The sequence below is a fragment of the Eriocheir sinensis genome, unplaced genomic scaffold, assembly GCF_024679095.1.
Source record: "Eriocheir sinensis breed Jianghai 21 unplaced genomic scaffold, ASM2467909v1 Scaffold1574, whole genome shotgun sequence".
NCBI classification, from domain to species: Eukaryota; Metazoa; Arthropoda; class Malacostraca; order Decapoda; family Varunidae; genus Eriocheir; species Eriocheir sinensis.
The window spans coordinates 21797-43941 of record NW_026110933.1 but is presented as its reverse complement, the minus strand read 5'-3'; the positions used below and the strand labels follow the sequence as shown (position 1 = coordinate 43941).

General features: G+C 44.2%; 1 protein-coding gene across 1 annotated transcript; it reads right to left on the bottom strand.

Annotated features, from left to right (window-relative positions):
- Window positions 1–924: 924 nt before the first annotated feature.
- On the bottom strand, window positions 925–21785 carry LOC126990347 (vesicle-associated membrane protein 4-like; the record flags this gene model as incomplete). The annotated part of the gene is made up of 4 exons (XM_050848928.1): window positions 925–3416; window positions 7713–7945; window positions 19021–19071; window positions 21730–21785. Coding segments are annotated over 4 exons (372 nt in total), but the record flags the coding sequence as incomplete, so codon positions are not given.
- Window positions 21786–22145: the final 360 nt, after the last annotated feature.

The window sequence follows — 22145 nt, the reverse complement described above, 5'->3', positions numbered from 1 at the left end:
TGGCTCCGTCCTTGGTGTCAGTTTGTATCGTGCTGAATGTGTAATGATAGTTTTTAGAGTGTGTGTACATGTGTGTGTGTGTGTGTGTGTGTGTACATCCCACTATACCATAAAGGAAAACAGGCTTGTGGCAGTTTTCTGTGGTTTGTCATCTTTAGAAAATTGTTGTGAATAACAACTATTTATGCCGAGCTCAGGTCTGTTGTAGAAGCTATAGTAAATGCTAGATTTTTTTTTAAGGTGTAGGAGCCCAGTGCCCACGGCCTCACCAAACGGGTGTCACGTCAACTACAGGAAATACTTAATGTACAAAGGCTGGAGGCTGAGGGATCGGGGGAAACAAACACACACACACACACACAATTTTCTATCACCTCACCAGGATTACCAGGAGCTTTTTCCTCAGTTTGGAATCCACATGTCTCCCACCTTCGTCTCTCTCTCTCTCTCTCTCTCTCTCTCTCTCTCTCTCTCTCTCTCTCTCTCTCTCTCTCTCTCTCTCTCTCTCTCTCTCTCTCTCTCTCTCTCTCTCTCTCTCTCTCTCTCTCTCTCTCTCTCTCTCTCTCTCTCTCTCTCTCTCTCTCTCTCTCTCTCTCTCTCTCTCTCTCTCTCTCTCTCTCTCTCTCTCTCTCTCTCTCTCTCTCTCTCTCTCTCTCTCTCTCTCTCTCTCTCTCTCTCTCTCTCTCTCTCTCTCTCTCTCTCTCTCTCTCTCTCTCTCTCTCTCTCTCTCTCTCTCTCTCTCTCTCTCTCTCTCTCTCTCTCTCTCTCTCTCTCTCTCTCTCTCTCTCTCTCTCTCTCTCTCTCTCTCTCTCTCTCTCTCTCTCTCTCTCTCTCTCTCTCTCTCTCTCTCTCTCTCTCTCTCTCTCTCTCTCTCTCTCTCTCTCTCTCTCTCTCTCTCTCTCTCTCTCTCTCTCTCTCTCTCTCTCTCTCTCTCTCTCTCTCTCTCTCTCTCTCTCTCTCTCTCTCTCTCTCTCTCTCTCTCTCTCTCTCTCTCTCTCTCTCTCTCTCTCTCTCTCTCTCTCTCTCAATATAAATACAAAGCTCAAAAGAAAACTCTTGGCAAGGCACACAGTCATACCTTGGTTTACGAGTTGAATTCATTCCACAATTTTTCTCTCAAACCAAAATGAATTTCTCCACTGGAATCAATGTGAATCCCATTAATGTGTCCCATATCCCCAAAAATATAAACAAAAATCATTTTACATGTTATTTTATACAGAATAAAAGGAGTTTCACTGAGAGATAGCAATGATAAAGAATATAAATAATATACTATAATAATAAAAATATAAATAATATATATATATATATATATATATATATATATATATATATATATATATATATATATATATAATTAATTTAGTAATAATATAGTACTGAAAACACAATGATCGCACACTAGACTACAAATGTAAGTGGACACAAGTGCGTGGGTGCTACCTCTGTGAGTGTACAGTACACACGGGATGAAGGCGGTGTCACACTCCAACTGTTGTAGCTAGGAGCAAATGTGGTTACCTGTACGCCCAACCGGGAACGAGTTGTTGTTTTGGGTAAACACTCCTGTTCTCCCGTCTTTGAAGCCATGATCGTGCCCACAACAGCTTCTTCCCTCCATTTAACTGTGGCGACAAGTCCATAATTTGAGTAACAGCAGCACAAGCCACAACAGCCCTTACCTTGGCAAACGGAGCCATGTGGATACCGGGCGACTGGTTTGTTTACATTGTAGGTATGGGCAACCAACCTTGGTTGTGTGTGACGCACACCCAGAAAAGTTGGAGTTGCCTGTAGCACCTACCACCAGCGCAGTTGGAGGAAAAAGGCCCAGTGTGACACCAGCTTGAGACCCCACTCTCATTGTTTTCCGCTCTGAGCACACTCGTCTTGTGGAAAACAAAGGGAACCCACGCTGCCGTCTTCCACTTGTACAAACAGGATGTTCACACACCAAGTCACCGCTCATAAACCAAGGCATTTTTAGTGATTTTTTTTCCTCGTAAATCAAAACGCTCATAAACTAAGGCACTGTAAACCGAGGTATTACTGTAGTTCCTTCTTATTAGATATCAACAATACACACACCAGAAGAGATATAGAAAAATCAGTAACCTTGCAAATGATGTGAAACACTCCTAAATAAAGTCTTTATAAAAATACTGTATTATTAGTTTCAACACTGGAATGTGCAGGCAGCCCGGGTACAGTATTGCCCACAAATGTAACCCCGCGGTGAGGCGGTTAATGGGCATTAACTACACTTTGGCCTTTTCAGCATCTTGAGATCCCCTAAAATTAGCAACAGAAGTAGAAATAGCAGTTATAGCTATCACTGCATAATACAGTGGAACCTTGGTTCACGAACTCAATTCGTTCCTGAAGGCCGTTCGTCACCCGAAATGTTTGTAAACCAAAGCTATTTTCCCCATAGGAATCAGTATAAAATGGAATAATCCATTCCTGGACCCCAGATGATTGCTTATTTAAACTTTTACAACAGTACTTTGTGCACAAGTTCATAACATAAAACCAATGGAAATCAATAAGCCTAACACAAAAAAAGATAAATACAATACTAAACAGATAAAATATAGATGAAAACTTAATTTAATTTTACCGCACCCGTTCGGAGAAGAGCTGACGGCTCAATAGGCGGTTACACACTGGCCGTTTTTATCCGACGGTTGTGGGTACGAGCAATTGCGTGGCTGTATGTAAACAAACAGACGACGGCAGTTGCTGAGGAGAGAGGATCAGTGGAACTACTATGGTCAGCAGACAGCCCCATGTGGATACAGGGTGACTACTTTGTTCACACTGTGGACACGAACGACCGACCTTGCCCGTGTGTGACCTACACTTGGAAAAGTTGGAGTTCCCAGTTGCCCTTACCGCCAACGTGATTGGAGGAAGAAAGCCCCATGTGACACTGGCTTTAATAAGTGTAAGGTGGTGAGGAAGGGAAAGGGAAGAGATGTTATTGTTTAAAAGGTTAGTCTCTTCCACCTTGTGTATTTAGCCAAAGCTACTCAGCAACTGATGCTCTCCCGCCAACACTCCCGGCTTGTCGCCCCACCATGCTGCCAACTTGCGTGTTCATAGCTCCAGACACTGTTCGTCACCCGAGACGTTTTTTGTGCGGAAAATTTGTTCATGAATAGGCATTCGTGATTTGAGGTTCCACTGTACTATAAACTTAACCATAACCATGATGTAGTAGTAGTAGGCAGTAGTACATAGAATAGTAGTAGTTACTGCTATTGTAGTATACAAAAAACTCCAGCTATAACTATGAAGGGGCTGCAGCAGACATTTGAAGTAGTATCAGCGGTATTGGAGGTGGTGGAGGTGGTGGTGCTGGAGGTGGTGGCAGATCCTCTATGATGAAAGGGACTTGATTGTAACAGGAACTGCAACAAGAAGAACATTACAGAGTGCAGACAAATGATAATTTGTATATTTATGCAAGGACACAGGCATTATTGACCTCATGGATGTGGACCTCCTATAAAAAGACATCACCAAGCTACAGGAGTGGAGCAATAAGTGGCTGCTGTCAATAAAGAAAAACGTAAAGTCCTGCACCTTGGGAGGGGGTATCCAGCACATCAATACCACATGGGAAACACTCCACTATCCACCACAGAGGCAGAGAAAGACCTGGGAGTGTATGTTACCAGGCTACCAGTGAAGGCAAACTCTGTGCCAATCAGAGCAGACGGGTTAAGTGAGTCTGACTCACATTAACTTTCATATTCCTTCCTTCAGCCACATGTTTGCATCCCTTAGACGTGTCAGGGCTGGCTGTAGGTACAGTATCAATATTTTAGTCTGGTTTACTATTAAATCAAAGCCAAATTTCAATGGTGCTAAGCACTTTTATAAGATGGTGTTGTCCATTCAAGAACTAAATGAAAGAACAAAGATAATTGTAGCAAAAGTAGTAAAAAGAAATGCCACTTACTAGTGAAGAGGCTTCTGACTAGTTTGATGTTTCGCTCTACACTTTGTGTGAAATTTTGGTATTAGATCAGAAATGTTGTTACCCGTTTCAATCGCATTTGTGATTATGTCGTCAGAAATATTCTGTGTAACTGGTGGTTCATGGATTGTTGTTTTCTGCCAGTTGATGATGTCATAGTAAGTCTTGCTATTCAGATTAATTTCAGGAACTATAAACTGGCGAATTTGCGACCTGAATGGCGTGCCTTCAGGATTCGCCGAGTCCCAACTCTCGGATGTGTCGTTCCTCATCACTGATCATTCCCACTAGTAAGTTCTCTGCATTAGCAAAGAATGCATTTCTTTTTACTACTTTTGCTACAATTATCTTTGTTCTTTCATTTAGTTCTTGAATGGACAACACCATCTTATAAAAGCACCATTCGAGAAATTTGGCTTTGATTTAATAGTAAACCAGACTGGAATATAGACTTTCATGATATAGTTGACTATGTCTACTAAGGTGCTAGACTCATTTAAAGGTAGTTTATCCCTAATAGAACGCCTGAAGTGCAACATTGACTTTACTAAAAAATATTCAATGTTTATATTTTGCATACATGAACTTATGAGACACATTTTATCACTATAGGAACAAAAAAATAAAAAAAAGTTGAAAAACGATCCGCCCTAAGGTACAGGCAATAGCTGGGGGCTCACTGGCTTGCAGGAGCTCCAAATAAATATTAATTTGATGTACAAGGAGTTAAGGAGACTACAAGAGGCCAGGCAGCCAACTCATGGTAGCCTTCAGGGGTGAATTACTTACCAAACTCCTTCTTTACCAATAAATCTTTCAAATATCCATTTATAAATTTCAATAGCATTTGCATCTACAGCACATCAGCTTAGCCCCTGAAGGACAGGCTAGAGGGAGATTTATGCATCAGTTATAGGTAAAATGCTTGAGTCAATAATAGCAGATAGTATTAGGAACCATATTGACAGACATAATTTAATTCATGACTCACAGCATGGGTTTATTAAAGGAAAGTCGTGCCTTACTAATCTTTTATCCTTTTACAATAGAGTATCCAAGGCAGCTGACAATGATGAGAGTTATGATGTAGTTTATCTTGATTTTAGTAAGGGCTTCGATAAGGTACCTCACCAGAGACTTAAATAAAATCAGGGCTCATGGAATAGGAGGGAAGGTTTATGATTGGATTAGGGCATGGATTTGTGACAGGAAACAGAGGGTTACCATTAACGGTAAAAAATCCGAATGGGGTAATGTCACCAGTGGGGTTCCCCAAGGTTCAGTTTTAGGCCTGCTTTTATTCATTATTTACATCAATGACATAGACAATGGGATAACTAGTGACATAGGTAAATTTGCGGATGACACCAAAATAGGATGCATTTTAAGGACACGAGAGGATGCTAGAGCACTGCAGGAGGATTTCAACAAACTGTCAGCTTGGTCAGAGAAATGGCAGATGAATTTTAACATCACCAAGTGTAGCGTACTAAGTGTAGGAACACGCAACCCATTACACGGGTATAGTTTAGACTCCACAGCGATAGGCAGATCAGAGTGTGAAAGGGATTTGGGAGTGTTAGTGAACTCTGACCTAAAACTAAGGAAGCAATGTATTAGTGCGAGGAATAGGGCTAACAGGGTATTAGGCTTTATTAACAGGACGGTAACCAACAAAAGTGCAGAGGTCATCCTCAGACTCTATTTAGCATTAGTTAGGCCACGCTTAGATTATGCTGTCCAGTTTTGGTGCCCACACTACAGAATGGACATCAACTTGCTAGAATCAGTTCAGAGGAGGATGACCAAGATGATTCAGGGGCTGAGGAACCTCCCATATCAAGATAGGCTGAAACATCTCAACTTACATTCACTAGAAAGACGAATAGTGCGGGGAATAGGCCCGTGTCCCCACCCTTGAGATGGCAACAGGGGGAGAGAAAAAAAAAAAAAAAAAAAAAAATCTTTAACAGGTAACTCTCGATTTACGTGAGTATTTTGTCCTTGAAGAGGTCATGTAAATAAAAAACTATGTATATCAAACAAGAGGCAGGTTTCTATCCAAAAATAAATATTTACTTCATTCAGTGGAGAGAGAGAGAGAGAGAGAGAGAGAGAGAGAGAGAGAGAGAGAGAGAGAGAGAGAGTATCCTTATCACCGAGATATCCACTCAGGCACTCAGTCTCAGCCTCACTCATGTGAGGAAGAAATGAGGGACACCATGAGCGACTGGCGCCACCATAAACACTCGCCTGCGCCAGAACGGGCTGGGCCGACCATCAGGCCCCACCAGGAAGATGCCTACCGGCGCAATAGGCAACAACGTAAAAAAAATAAAAATAATAAATAAATAAAAAAATTAGGTACCGGTACCGAGCAGTCTGGTAACAGTACCGTAATGTATAGCTGCTACCGTTAGTACCGGTACTGGTACCGGTACCTGCCCACCCCTATTGTTGAGTAGCGTGGCAGCGTTGGTACTGTATTGTTGTTCAAGTGGCGCGTGGGAAGAACTGAGCTCAGCTGTGTGGCCGTGGCGCTGTGTGAGTCCAGTTGCATGAGACATCTGGTGGCCACTCCATAAAATATCGCGTATAAGTGAAAAAACGTGTAAATTAAACATTTATTTGGATATTGGACCCCGCGTTACTTAAAAAAACGCGTAAACCAAACTCGCATAAATCGAGAGTTACCTGTATAAACAGGATGCTCGTATACCAAGTCACCGCTCATAAACCAAGGCATGTTTTGTGATTTTTCTTTGCTCGTAAATCAAAACACTCATTAACCGAGGCACTCGTAAACCCAGGCTTGACTAGCTGTTTGCATCAGTACTAAAGTGTATGCATTTATCTTTGTGTGTACATTGTGTGTGAAGCCCTACTTTTTTGGGGGTACAGAAACATGTATAAAGTAACAGTACGGTAATTTATGGTAACAGTGTGGTATGGAGGCATTTGTCAAGTACGGTACGCAATTATGGTACGGTATTATTCTAAGGTTTGAATTACGAAAAATATTACTGAACCGTACCGTACTATATGCCTTGGATAGAGGAGGCAGTCAAGAAGTTAAAATTAGGAAAGGCCCCTGGAGCTGATGGCATGACAGCAGAAATGTTGAAGTATGGAAGAAGTGTAGTTGTGGAATGGACATTATGGATATGTACCCTGGCATGGGAACAGGGTGAGGTGCCGCAGGACTGGAGAAAGGCTAGTGTTGTGCTGCTGTACAAAGGGAAAGGGAGCAGAGGTGATTGTAATAGTTACAGGGGAGTAAGTCTACTCAGTGTGGCAGGAAAAGTGTATGGAACGGTTTTAAATGAGAGGATGAAGGAAATAACTAAGAAAAGTGTATGCGATGAATAAGGGGGTTTAGGAAAGGGAGGGGTTGTGTAGACCAAATATTTGCACTCAAAATGTTAGTTGAAAAATACCTAGAGAAGGATAGGAAGCTGTTTGCTGCATTCATGGACCTGGAGAAGGCATATGACAGGGTTGACAGGAAGGGTTTGTGGGATGTTCTAAGGATATATGGTGTGGGAGGGCATTTGCTGGAGGAAATCAGATCCTTCTATAAGGATGCGAGTGCCTCTGTACGCGTGAAGGGTGAGCTGAGTGAGAGTTTTGGTGTTGGTGTGGGTGTGAGACAGGGGTGTGTAATGTCACCGTGGATCTTCAATGTGTACTTAGTCATTCCCCTTTTTTGTTCCGTCACACTTACTGAATATCACAAGGAAGAGGAGAACAGCCACCGCCGCTATACACAACCGCCCACGCATGTTCTCCCACCAGGCTCGTCGGCGGAGGCGGCCAGCGGATGAGCGGAACTGGTCTGAGGTGGTGGCCAGGCCCTCAGAGCGGTCCTGTAGATGGTCCAGCTGGTCCCCACGCTCCAGTAGGCGACCCACATTGTCCCGCATCACGTCCGTCACCTCGGCAATCTGCACCCTCACACTGCAGGGACAAGAGTGAGGGTAAAGGGTCGTCAAGATGGGGTGGGTGAGGGACCGAGGAGGTGCATGAGCTCTGGTCTAAGAGTGACAGCAAGGAGAGTGAAGCGTGGAGAGACTGAATGGGTGAAGCACGGTGCTCCAAGATGGTTAGGACACGTGACAGGAGGGAATCAAGGTCCTTGTGAGTGTGTGCAAGGGAAAAGGTATCAAGAAGAAATGACCTATGACATGGACTAAAGGGGAGATCCACCTCCCTATTCGAAGAAATTACTTGAAAAATATTGAAAATAACCTAAATGCTCTGGCATGACCATCTATGCATGAGCTATCAAGTGGCAGCTTTATTTTTTTTCCCCCGCGAATTTAAATGTCCCACCGAGCCCGAGTTGCCTAATAAGCGGGCGTGGTGAGCCAGTCCTGGTGCGGGTGGCAGGGATCATTTTGTTACATTATTTTCGATAAATATGATAAAATAATCACATACCAATGTATTCTCATGCATCTGACAACCTCTCCCCAGCCCACCACGGCTTTCCTTCCTCCCACTCAGATGAACTGGTGCCTGAGGGGAGACTGCTTTGTTTACATCGCGATCTTACTTCATGAGCTCTTGCCAAGGCATTAAAACATTTACTGTTGCCATGACGCCTTTCACTGACATCACGTCAAGGTGGAAACAGCATGTGGAGAAGAACCGCTGTGTGGCTACGCGCCAACACTCAAGTTCAAGCACCTCACCACCACAAGATCCCTCACCCCCACCACAACCACCAAATCAATCGTTGCATTCAGAAGGATGGTTGAAATGCATGAAATTTAAGTATGCAGGACACTTAGGGTGAAATTGCCACACAAGTGACTGTGATAGAACACAATACTGGCCATGACAAGTGTCACCTACAGTACCCTCTCGAGTTTCACGCTCGCTTCGTTCCAAAGGTAAAGCGCTAAACTCGAGGATTGCGAAACTCTAGGTATTGAAAACACTGAAAAAGCACTTACATACCTGTCCAGCTACTGTGGTGTCTTGCCATAAGATTTTGCGTGTGAGACCATAAGTTTGTGTATAAAATGGTGATTAATCCACAAGAAAACCATATTTTTTTGTTATTCAATATTTATTTGTTTCAAAACAAATGCAGAATGAAAACACAATGTAAACACATGACACAGTATGAACACCAAATAATGCAAAACAGTACTGTTTACAAAGGTTCTTGTAAACAGTACAGGTAACTCTCGGTTTACGCGAGTTTGGTTTACGCGTTTTTGAAATAACGTGGGGTCCAAAATCAAAATAAATGTTTAATTTACACGTTTTTTTCACTTATACATGATATTTTATGGAGTGGCCACCAGATGTCTCACACAACTGGACTCACACGGCGCCGCAGCCACACAGCTGAGCTCAGTTCTTCCCGCACGCCACTTGAACAATACAGTACTGTGGTTGTAAATAGATACTTCAAGTAGGCTAGTTGATAGTTTAGGCTCGACTGCTTGGTCGTTTGAGACGGATTGATTCAGCAAAGCGGAGCAGTTGGCGAAGCAATTGAAAAAACGAGGGAGCCAATTTGGGCAACGCTCGGGTAGGGTCATGGCAGTGGAGGTTGGCTCTCGGCGATGGTGTGATGGTTTGGCTTCTTGGGCCGTTGGCTGCGTTGTTGTGATTCCCTGTCTGGTCCTGGAGGTTGGCCGGTTCGTTGTGGGGTTGCCAGGCGCCCGGTTACTACTGGTTGGTTGTTTTTCCATTCGTGCTGACTCGGTCTGTGTCCTCAAAGGTGACCGCCCTGATGGAGGTGAGTGACGCGCTGTGTTGTTCTAAAGTTGCAGTTTATTTGACCACAAGCACCCACGCTGCCATGCTACTCAACAATAGGGGTGGGCAGGTACCGGTACTAACAGTACCAGCTGTGTGTGTGTGTGTGTGTGTGTGTGTGTGTGTGTGTGTGTGTGTGTGTGTGCGTATTTACCTTGTTGTTTTTATCTAGTTGTGACATACGGGAAAAGAGCTACGTTCGCGCTGTTCCGTCTCCATATCCTCTCTTATCCAACTTTTCCTTAAAATCATGAATGTTTCTTGAACAAACCACCTCCTCCTCCAGTTCATTCCACAGCTCAATGCTTCTGTTTGGGAAGCTAAACTTTTCCACATCTTGCCTACACGTGGTTGCCCTCAACTTCTTTCCATGTCCTCTCGTTTCTCTCTCGCTCCACAAACACAGGTCCTCTCTGTCCAGATTCTCCACCCCGCTCGCCACCCTGTACACCACTATCAGGTCTCCTCTTTCTCTTCCTCTCTCCAGGGTTGTGAGCCCCATGCTATTGAGTCTCCCCACGTTAGTCCGATCCCTAAGTTCCAGTACCATCTTAGTTGCCGCTCTCTTTACTCTTTCCAGCTTTCTTATGTTCTTCTTTTCGTGAGGAGACCAGACCACTGCTGCATACTCCAACCTTGGCCTTATCATTGTAACTATTATTTTCTTCATCATCTCCTCGTCCAAATACACAAATGCCGTCCTTATGTTCTTTAGCAAATTCATAGTTTGTCCCGTTATCCTGTTGATGTGTTTGTCCGGTGACATGTTCTCTGAGATAGTCACTCCAAAATCTTTTTCTTCCACTCTTCTGCATATTATCTCACTTCCCATCTTATAATCATATTCACATCTTCTACCACTCCTACCAAACTATTTTTTTACATTTCCCAAGGTTGAATTCCATCTGCCATGTACCACTCCACTCCCATATTTTGTCCAGGTCCCTCTGCAATGCCTCACAGTCTTTCACATCATTGACTCGTCTCAATAGCTTTGCATCATCTGCAAACAAACTCACATAGCTGGTCACTCCGTCCACCATATCATTTATATAAACAGCAAACATTATTGGTGCCAGCACTGAACCTTGTGGGACCCCACTCCTCACTGGGCACCAGTTGGAAGCCTTGTCCTTGATTATTGTCCTCATTTCCCTGTTAGTTAGGAAGTCCTCCAGCCACTTAATCAGTCCATCACCCACTCCACCCCTATTTTTAATTTTCCAAATTAGTCTTCTGTGCGGTACTTTGTTGAATGCCTTTTTCAAATCCAGGTACACTCCATCCCCCCAGCCTTCTCTCTCTTGTATTTAATCTGTCACCCTTGAGTAATAACATAACAAGTTGGTGACACACGATCTCCCTCTCCTGAATCGAAACTGGCAATCTAAGATAATTCTCTCCCTTTCTAAAAAATCCGACCACCTGTTTTTAACTAGCCTCTCACATATCTTCGCAACCACACTAGTGAGTGATACTGGTCTGTATTTTAATGGGTCCTCTCTCTTTCCTCCTTAATAAATTGGTACTATGTTTGCTCTCTTCCAATCTTGTGGTACCCTTCCTTCACTCAGGGAGGAGCTCATTATGGAGTACAGTTTCTCTGCAAGTTGCTCACTACATTCTTTCAGGATCCACCCTGATACTTCATCCGGCCCCGTCGCCTTTCTTACATCCAGCTTGTTCAAGCTTTCCTTGACCTCCTGCACCGTTAACCGTATCTCCTGCATAACCCTTCCTCTTTCCTGGCCTGGTGTGTGTGTGTGTGTGTGTGTGATGCTATTTGATCCATGTGTTTATGTGGTTGACTCAAGATGGGTGGGTTGGCCGCACACACGCAGTGGTGACAATGAGAACTGGCACGGAGGAACCACAGGCATGCCACACCCACAACTGTTTCTTCCTTCCATTTTACTGCAGCAACAAGTCCATAACTTGGGTAATGGCAGCACAAGCCGCGACAGCCCTTACTTTAGCAGATGACGCCATGTTGATACAGGGTAAGTGCTTTGTTTACGTTGTGGATATGGATACGGGCAACCGACCTTGACCGTGTGTGACGCACACCCGGAAAAGTCGGAGTTGCCAGTTGCCCTAGCTGGTGCCAACTCGGTGGGAAAAAAAAAAAGCCTGGGCCTGTGTGACACCTAGTTACAGATAACCGTGAAGTCGCTCCTGGTTGGGCGTACGGGTGTTGCCCATATCCCAAAAGGTTGGACAAAAACAGCCATTGTGACACCGCCTTAAGGCAGTGAAGCCGCTGAGCGTCGGCAATGACGTCATTGGATTCCCATCGAATCACAAGCGTGTTTGCAATCATAAGGCAGCCGCCTTCAACTGCGGCTTCAAAACAACCTGTTTCTCTCTCTCTCTCTTGCCATAGCCACAATGTTTGGAGGAAAACGTCCAGTGTGATACTACCTTTAAAGGTAGCGTGCGTGACACCGATGGTAAGTAGACGTGACCCGTACGTGTCAAAGCAGCACGAAACTCGGGGTGATAATGCGCGAAAGTCGGGATGGTAAGAATTTAGGACTAACTGCGAAACTCGTGGATTGCGAAACTCGGGTAGAGCGAAACTTGAGAGGGTACTGTACTTACAAGCATGTTGGGAACAAGCATCAATATAGGAAAGGGTTGAAGTGCAGAGAGCGAAGAAGAGCTGCCACTCCAACCAAAGGCTAAAGGAAAAGAAAGTTAGTTGACACTGTAAACAATGAGTATAAACCAGGCAAGTTTTGAAGATCAAATCTGGCAACAATGAATGACTTGGTGCGTCACGATACCCTCGCCTTAGAGCGGTTAATACGGTTAATGCCTTTGAAAGGGGGAGCCAGGAGTCACATCATTAGATAAATGCTGTGATAAGTAATTAATGAATCCTAAGCAATCTAACAACAACAACAGGTCTGGGACATTATAACTATTTGCATGCATTCGGACACAAAAATGGATAAAAATCTTTTATCGACGTTTTCTCAAAACTAAGAGTAAAACATACATGAAAATAAAATGCGTCTCCTCCTTTAGTTGAAGTGTGACTGCCATAAACATTTAGGGTTAGGAGCTAGACATGTTATGGAACTAAGTTAGTAAAAGAAATTGCCATTTTTTTTTTTTTATAATAGTGGAAATAAATCCGGACTGCAAATTTTCTAATGATATTTTTTTGCGACTAAATGAAAAGTGTTTTCACTAACTTTGTAAGGAAGGTTACAAAGTACTTTGTGTGAAAAGGGCAAAATAATTGGTGCAAAAATGATAGAGTAGATGCTTAAATTCTTTGAAAAAACAAAAATAAATTTAAAAACTTCCACAATTCATTTTATTTTTTGGTATGATGCTGAAGGTGTTATTCTTCATGACATATGTGGAAATGAAGACCCTCGGGCTATTTATAAAACAAGGCGGATCCTTCCCTCAAGCAGCACATCTGAGAGATCAACTAAAGAGTTATTTGAAGACTTGCATGACATGCCAGCAATGGCTGCACCACTGGTGGTGGCAACGAGCTCAGCTGAGAACTGTAAGCAAACAGGCAAGAATGTGTCACAGTAAGAAACAGAAGCTTACTGAACTCAATGTTGACATTTCGTTGAAGAGAAAGTAAGAGACTGAAAGAGCAGGCACAAAATGTAGGCAGACTAGCTGCCCAATACCAATTAGAATTATTCCCATTGATTCTTCAGTTCAGCTATCAGGCATTTTCAGCACCACACACAGCTCCATAACCATTTAGCTGTGAGAGTAGAGAGATGGATGGCTGTGTTGTAAATGATGACGATGAAGGTTGCCAAAAGAATGCAGTGTACTCACCACCCAATGAATGGCCGGCAGGCATTGTAACCTGCTGGCCATTCCTTACGGAGGCAGATGGCCAATTTTGCTCAGACGGTGGGTCAACGGCTATTAGGGAAAGGCTGACCAACCAATATTCTGAATTTGTGGGGTGGCCCATCGAGCCATCATGAGACTTTGTATCTGGATGCGGACAATAAATTTGGACACAGACGTAACAGTCCAGTTAGGCCTAGTTAGTATCTGGATATGGAGCATGTCCAGACACAAGACATCCAGATAGTGGAGGCATTACTGTAATAATAATAATAATGTAAGTCATGCGGCCCACCATAGAGTGAGCTCAGTAGTAACAAATGTACGGAAGTGGGGGTAGCTGGAAGTGGGGGGGGGGCACGGAAGTGGGGGGTGGGGGGGTCAGTGGGGGGGGTGACTGAAGAGGGGGTAGCTGGACCCACCCCACCCCTCTTGGGCTAGCGTACGGAAGTGGGGGTACTGGACCGAGGGGGTGAAGGGAGTGGGGGTAGGACAGTAAGCGGGAGGGTGACAGAAGAGAGGGTGCCCAGCGGGGGGGGTGATGGAAGAGGGGGTAGTTGAAGGGTTAAGATATTTGGGTAAAGATTGATATCTACGAAACGGCATGAGCCCTCCCCTCTGGTCGTGTGAGATAAGATCGCGGAAGAAAGGCCTCCAATGACCGCAAGATTATAATCACGGAAAAGGGCAAAGACATTACCTTCCTTCCTTCCCTTCCTTCCTTCCTCCCTTCCCTTCCTCCCTTTTTTCCTTCCTTCCTTCCTTCCTTCCTTCCTTTCTTCCTGCCTTCTTCATTTCCTTCCTTCTCTCCTTATCCCCTTTAATGCCTTATGTCTTATATCTCATTTCTTAACTTCTTTCTTCTTATTTCTTTTCTCAACTTACATTTCTTTATATTTTCTCCTGCTCTTCGGTGCCACATGACCTTTGACGTTGCCGCACCGAGTTTACCTTTTCCCTAGATCAAGATAGCGCTCAAAACGAAGGTAACCCAGAAATACCTCAGTGAGCCAGTGAAGGGGAGGGAGAGAGAGCGGTGTGAGAGGGAAAGTGGTACGTAAGAGACGTGGGAAAAGGCATAAGGTGAAAAAAGATCGTGTGTGTGTGTGTGTGTGTGTGTGTGTGTGTGTGTGTGTGTGTGTGTGTGTGTTCCATTCCCCTCTGATTCTTGAGAAATCTGCGGTGAGCTCTGGAAATAAAAGACAGGACCAAGGAGCCATTGAGAGCTATCTTGATCTAGGGAAAAGGTAAACTCGGTGCGGAAACGTCAAAGGTCATATGGCACCGAAGAGCAGGAGAAAATATAAAGAAATGTAAGTTGAGAAAAGAAATAAGAAGAAAGAAGTTAAGAAATGAGATATAAGAGATTAATTAATGCAAAATCTGAGAAAAAGACTTGGTGCTGCAGTGTTTAGGGTCAGATGGCACCAAATAACTGGAGTAAAAAAAAATATATATAAGTTGAGGAAAGAAATAAGAAGAAACAAGTTAAGAAATGAGAAATAAGAAGATAATGCTAAAACACACCTAGCAAAAACTTACATAATTTATCGAGTCTTACGTTCAATGGCGATTTTTTATTTTATTTTCGGTATCATAATAATTCTTCAGTGATTTTGTTTCCTTTGAGTTCTCGATATTCTTCTTCTTTTTTCGTGGTTATGGCATAAGTATCCCTTTTCCCTGGTGGTGAGTGTGTGTGTGTGTTGGCTGCAGGGTGATTTCCACGAACCTCAGCTGTTTTAGGAACGGCCGAGGAAATGTGTTTGCCGGTGCATTTAAGGGAGATACGTAAGTGGTGGTCAGTCGATATTCGGGAGGCATTAAAGGGGATAAGGAGAGAAGGAAGGAAATGAAGAAGGCAGGAAGAAAGGAAGGAAGGAAGTCAGGAAGGAAAAAAGGGAGGAAGGGAAGGAAGGAAGGAAGGAAGGAAGGAAGGAAGGAAGGAAGGAAGGAAGGAAGACAGGAAGGAAGGAAGGAAGGAAGACAGGAAGGAAGGAAGGAAGGAAGGAAGGGAAGGAAGGAAGGAAGGAAGGAGGGAAGGAAGGAAGGAAGGAAGAGAGGAAGGAAGGCAGGAAGGAAGGGAGGAAGGGAAGGAAGGAAGGTAATGTCTTTACCCTTTTCCGTGATTATAATCTTGCGGTCATTCGAGCCCTTTTCTCCGCGATCTTATCTCACACGACCAGAGGGGAGGGCTCATGCCGTTTCGTAGATATCAATCCTTACCCAAATATCTTAACCCTTCAACTACCCCCTCTTCCATCACCCCCCCGCTGGGCACCCTCTCTTCCGTCACCCTCCCGCTGACCGTCCTACCCCCACTCCCGTCACCCCCCCGGTCCAGTACCCCCACTTCCGTACGCTAGCCCGAGAGGGGTGGGGTTGGGGGGTGTGGAGTGGGGTGGGGGGGTTGGGGGGGTGAAAAAGTGAAAGATGTGTGGGGGGCTGGGGGGGTCCAGCTACCCCCTCTTCCGTGCCCCCCCCCACTTCCAGCTACCCCCACTTCCGTACATTTGTTACTACTGAGCTCTTTCATTCCTTTCAAGTGTGGAAATATGAGGCAATACGAAGACAAAATTTGCACAGTAATTTCCTGTTTCCAGGAGACATTCAGAGGAACTCCATCATGCTATGCGTCAAGTTGTGTTCTGAACCCTCCTCCGAAAAGGGTGGACTGGCCAAATTTGCTCCCCCAAGAGCACTGTTTTTATGGTACTTTTTAAGTTACAGTCATACCTCAGTTTATGAGTTTAATTCATTCTGGAGTTTTGCTCACACACCAAAACAAATTTCCCCATTGAAATTAATCTAAATCCCATTAATGTGTCTGATATCTTAAATAAATTATTTATATAAAAATCATTTTACATGTTATTTTATCCAGAATTAAAGTAATTTTACTAACAAATAGCAATGATGAATAATATAAAACACAAATTAACGTGTTACGGTTGTTACGGAGACTCCTGCAACCGCTAACTACGCTTGAGGTGCAGACTTCGCCCCAGGGCTTTGCAGCTGCAGTTTCCCTATTCTCGAGGCACCGGAACTTCATTCGATCACCAACGTGAAGCTAACCTGACGTATCGTCCGAGATGGAGGGTGAACGGGAGTCAGTCACATCCAGGAGGGCATACAAGCCACTGAGGCTCACACCCCGTTCCTGTTGCGAGCATAGTATCCACCGTTCCTGTTTTCTTTTTTGCAGCACCATCCTTTTAACCATCTTTCTAGGGGACACTGTTAAAGCACAAAGAATGCACACTGTACTGCTGAAAACACCAAGATCGCACACCAAAGCACAAATGCTATTGGACACGAGTGCACGGATATTATCTCTATGAGTTTACAACCCGGAGTCCTGGACCGAGACTAGGGTTGCCAACATGCCACCCTTTCCTTAAAATAGGGAACGCCATTTGTTCCATACTTGGCTGTCTGAATGGTTAAGCAGATAAAATTCAGTATTTCAGAACTGTTGTGAGTGCATTTTTCAGTGAGCCACAAAACCAGTCCAGAAAATTACGTTTGTCAAGGGTTGTCCTGAAATACGTGTAAAACACACGTCATAACGTCCCTCCCCCTTCCTCCTGCCTTCACCAGCAGCGGCTGTCAGTCATGGCAGGCCAGAGAAATTTTAGGGTTGCCACCCATTCCTTAAAATATGGATTCGTTCTGTATTGGAGAATATGATGTTGCGTTCCTTATTTTTTTAGCTCAAGGTGGCAACCCTAACTGACACTATTCCCAATGCTCTCCTCTTTGAGCACTCTCATTTTGCGGCAAACAAAGGGAACCCACGCTCACGTCTTCGACTTGTACAAAAAAACACGCCAGTCCTCGCTGAGAGACCGACTTTGTCGGCCAGGCTGACATCAGCTGATAGAGTCGGTCTATCAGCATCCTCCCCTCCCCTTCATGAGCCGTCACCCAGCAAGGGTCTGTGGTCCCTCCTCGGAGGGATGTACAAGTTTGACCCTGACAGCCTCCATATAGCCTGTGGCCCCACCCATGAATCAATAAGATCAATCAATGGGGGCATACGCCAGGGACGTGTCGCCTCGCCCATCCTTCAACGCCAAGCCCAGGGGTCCCTCCAGGTGAGTCCCCATGCAGGCCCCCTTCCCAACCAGAGTACACCTCCTGGCAGGATCTATCGACTTACTCAAGCCACAAACTTCGTGGGCATCCCCTTGGCCTCCTCCACTCAGGTTTGTCTCTTACAGAGACAACCCGATGAGCAGGATCAGCTTCAGGGTAACGTGCCACGTGCCCGTATAACCAGAGTTGCCACTGACAGACTATGCAGGTAATATAAGTCGAATCAGTCTCAAGGAGTAGTTGCCGGTTTGACACAAAGTCATTCCAGCGATGTTCCATGATTCTGCGTAGACATTTATTACCAAAGGCATCAATCCGCCTCTCCAAGTCCCCATTTAGTGTCCATGTCTCACAACCATAGAGTAAGACAGGGAGCACAAGGGACTTGAAGATCCAGATCTTTGTCCTTCTGCACAGGTATCAACAACACCATATATTCGTGCTGAGTGAGTCCATAACACCATGGGCCAGGCCAATCCGCCATAAGACTTCCTGGCCAGACTCACCGTTGTTATGAACTACACTACCAAGATACGTGAAACTTTCTGAGATCTCGACGTCCTCGCCACACGCATGAACAGACTGTGCCATTTCATCCAGCAAGCCTCCAAACACCTGTACCTTGGTCTTGGCCAGGAGACCTGAAATCCAAAGGGCTTTGCCTCCTTGTGCAGTGCCTCGAGAGTCATCACCAAAACCTCCAGCGACTCTGCCAGGATTACTGCATCATCAGCGAAAACAAGGTCAGTGACCCTGGTATTGCCAATGGATGCTCTGCAATGACTCCGGTCCAAAACTCTGCCCAGTACCCAGTCCATACAAGTGTTGAAAAGTGATGGGGCAAGGACACAGCCCTGCCTCACTCCCGCATTCACGGGAAAGAAGCTGGACAAGCCCCCCCCCCACACTTTACAGCATTCTCTGTCCCAGAATACAGGCGAATCAGCAAACCGATAGTCTTCGCAGGAATCCCACGGAGTCGCAGAAGATCCCAGAGTGCCTCGTGATGCATTGAGTCAAACGCCTTCTTGAGATCGACATAGGCTGCAAGCATCCCTTGTTGAAACTCATGTTGGCACTCCACCCTTAAGGTAGTGAAGAAAAAAAAAAAAGTATAAACAGGATGCTCATACATCAAGTCATAAACCAAGGCATGTTTTTTTATTTTTTTATTTTTTTATTTTTTATTTTTTTTGCTCGTAAATCAAAACACTCATTAACTAAGGCACTTGGACACTGAGGTTTGACTGTAGCCTACATCCGTTACCTACGTGTCTGGGCTGGAAAGGTATTCTGTCTCCTCCTAATAAGACGGCACTTACTCTTTCAGTTTGTCGGAGGCGAAGCGCACCGTCTTCTTGCTGGACGGACCCCTGGAAAGACAGAGTGGGGGGTGAGGCATCATGTGTCAATGCAGTGAACTATATTTAACAAAAATATGATTAATGGAACTTTATAAACCTAAAAGATATTTCTTATGTGCTGCAAGATTCTATGTTATTCTTTGATGGCTTTTAGGTTATAAGACAATATTTTTTTTAAACAAGAAGCAATTACCATATTTCCCACCATATAAGACGCACTTATTTAAAAAAGAAAACTAAAAAAATCAGCCTGCGTCTTGCACCCCGCTGGTTAGGTTTTGTTATGCCTCGGGGTTATAGATGCTGGTACCAGACCAAGACACAAAACACCTCCATTTGACACAATAGTTCTCAGATGTTCCCAGAATTAAATATACATGTTATAAATCATTAGATAATGATTACATATGAAAATAATGCTAAAATATAAAATTACCATCGGGGATGGAGTGAATACTATAGTTGTGCATTCATATATGCATACTTCAAATTGAAACAAATACGAATTTGAACATGTCTATGCCTAAGAAGGGTGACCGTTCCAATCCCTCACTCTTATAAATCTTCCCCACACTCCTGTTGACCTTTCCCACACTCTTATAAACACTTCCTATGACATTTCATTGTTATGACGCGGTCCCAATAAATGATTCTATAATTCTTGTTTCGACTTTCGACATTTGCTTCTTAAATACAAACTTCGCGCAGTAATTAGTTTGGCGGGGCGGAAGAATACTCAGAGAAAGGACAATATGAGCGTAGCTCACTTCTTTTATATCACAATTAGGTAAATACGGAAGGGGAAAGGGAGGAGAGGGACAGAGTGTCATGAAAAAAATACTGATAGAGGATGTAAGAAGGGGGAACAAGGAAAAGTAGTGGAGGAAACAGGGAGAGATAAAGAGAATGAAAACAAGGAGAAGGGTGTGGGGATGGAGGGACAGTGGGGAGAGTCATGTCAGGTCCTGAGGGAGAGTCAGGTGAGGTCCTGAGGGAGAGTCACGTCACGGCTTCAGTCAGGACATTACCTGACTCTCACTTCCGCCCCTCCCTCCCCACACCTTTTCCATTTCACCTTCTGTGCGTGTGTGTGTGTGTGTGTGTGTGTGTGTGTGTGTGTGTGTGTTTAACTCAGGTCAGGGCTTTGGTCAGGACATGACCTGACTCACTTCTGACCCTCCCTCCACACACCCTTCCCATTTCCCCTTCTGTGAGTGTGTGTGTGCGCACGAGCGAGCAAGCGAGAGTGTGTGTGTGTGTGTGTGTGTGTGTGTGTGTGTAATCTAATGGGGAAGGAGAAAGGGAGGAAGAGTGATAGAGTGAGAGATAAGACTAAAGATAAGAGGGTGTGAGAAAGGAGGAAACAAGGGAAATGAGTGGAGGGAATGGGACGGGAAAAGAAGAGAGAGGTAGGGAGGGTCAGGTAAAGGTGAGGAAAGAGGGGGAGAGAAAGGGTGTGAGTGGGAGGGAAAGAGATTAAAAGAGACATAGGGGGGTTAGGTAAAGGTGAGGAAAGAGATTAAAAGAGAGGTAGGGGGGTCAGGTAAAGATGAGGAAAGAGGGGGAGAGAAAGGGTGTGAGTGGGAGGGAAAGAGATTAGAAGAGAAAAACTGGGAGGGAGGTGAAAGGAAAAGAAGAAAGAAATGAGAAGGAAGGAGAAAAATACGGGGACGGAGAGGGAGAAGAAAGAAAGGAAGTGGGGGAGGAGTGACCCAGGGAAAAGACTACCGGCGCAATAGGCCGTGGTGGAAAAAAAAAAAAAAAACAGGCAGGTGACGTAGGTTCTTATTTAGGTGTGTTCCTACTTACGTTGATTTATATCGTATTCATATTTTAGGCAAGAAATTGCTTATTTTACCGCAAAATCCCGTGACATAGCGAAAAATCTGCGATACAGCGAGACTGCAATAAGTGAACTGCGATATGGCGAGGGATTACTGTATGTGTGTGTGTATATATATATATATATATATATATATATATATATATATATATATATATATATATATATATATATATATATATATATATATATATATATATATATATATATATATATATATATATATATATATATATATATATATATAATATATATATATATAGAGGCGGTGCTGTGGAATTGCCAAATAAAACATGTGATGGACGGGTTCAATCGCACGATGAATACCCTATTCCACAGTGTCGTTTTTCAGTCATTTAAAAAGTCACAACCACCCCTTCCTGATCCCACAGACCACCCATCAACCCCACAAGTGAAGAAGCCTGAGGAAAATCAAGAGCAAGTGAGAATGGTGAGCATGAAATGCAAGATGGCTTATTTATACCTCGCTGCGGCGCGCAGAACGGGCTGGGGTAATCAGGCCCATCCCCCTGGGCGCATTGCCGACCATCCAACCCCACCAGGAAGATGCCTACCACGCCAGGCAAATAAAAAAAAAAAAAAAAAAAAAAAAAAAAAATCTAATTCTTGATACGTGTATCATGATTCAATAGTCCGGTATATCTGATGATCCGGCAGAAGGTTAATCCGCTGCCTATTGGATCAAGTTCCTCTACTGAATTCTTATGATCATTACTGTCATTACCATTATTATGATCATTACTATCATTTCCCTTATTATACATCACATGACAGCCAAGCCATTGAGAGGATGTGTGACATACCTGAGGAAGAAGTCATCCTCGTCAGCTGCGTCATCATTGCTGGTGATCAGCTTCTCCTGAAACACAAGAGTGAGGGGACAGTGTTAGGCTTGGCCAGGGTGGAGTGGAACCTACGATATGCCCTGACCTCTTCTAAAGTGGCAGGAATTGTAGACGTTAGGCCAGACAGGAAACCAGATGGAGAAATTACATTAAAAATATTTTGTCAGGGCAGGCTGAAATGTACGGTAATCTCTCCTCATACGCAGAGGTTAGGTTACAGATTAGATCATGCATAAGGAAAAACCGTGGGTAACATTTCAAGTGCTGCATACACTGGGTAATGGCAGGATATTAAACATTACCGTCTTTTACTCAACCTACCTAGTTTTCTTTTGCCGTACAATGTGCCCTTTTTAGTCTGACAATTTTTAATG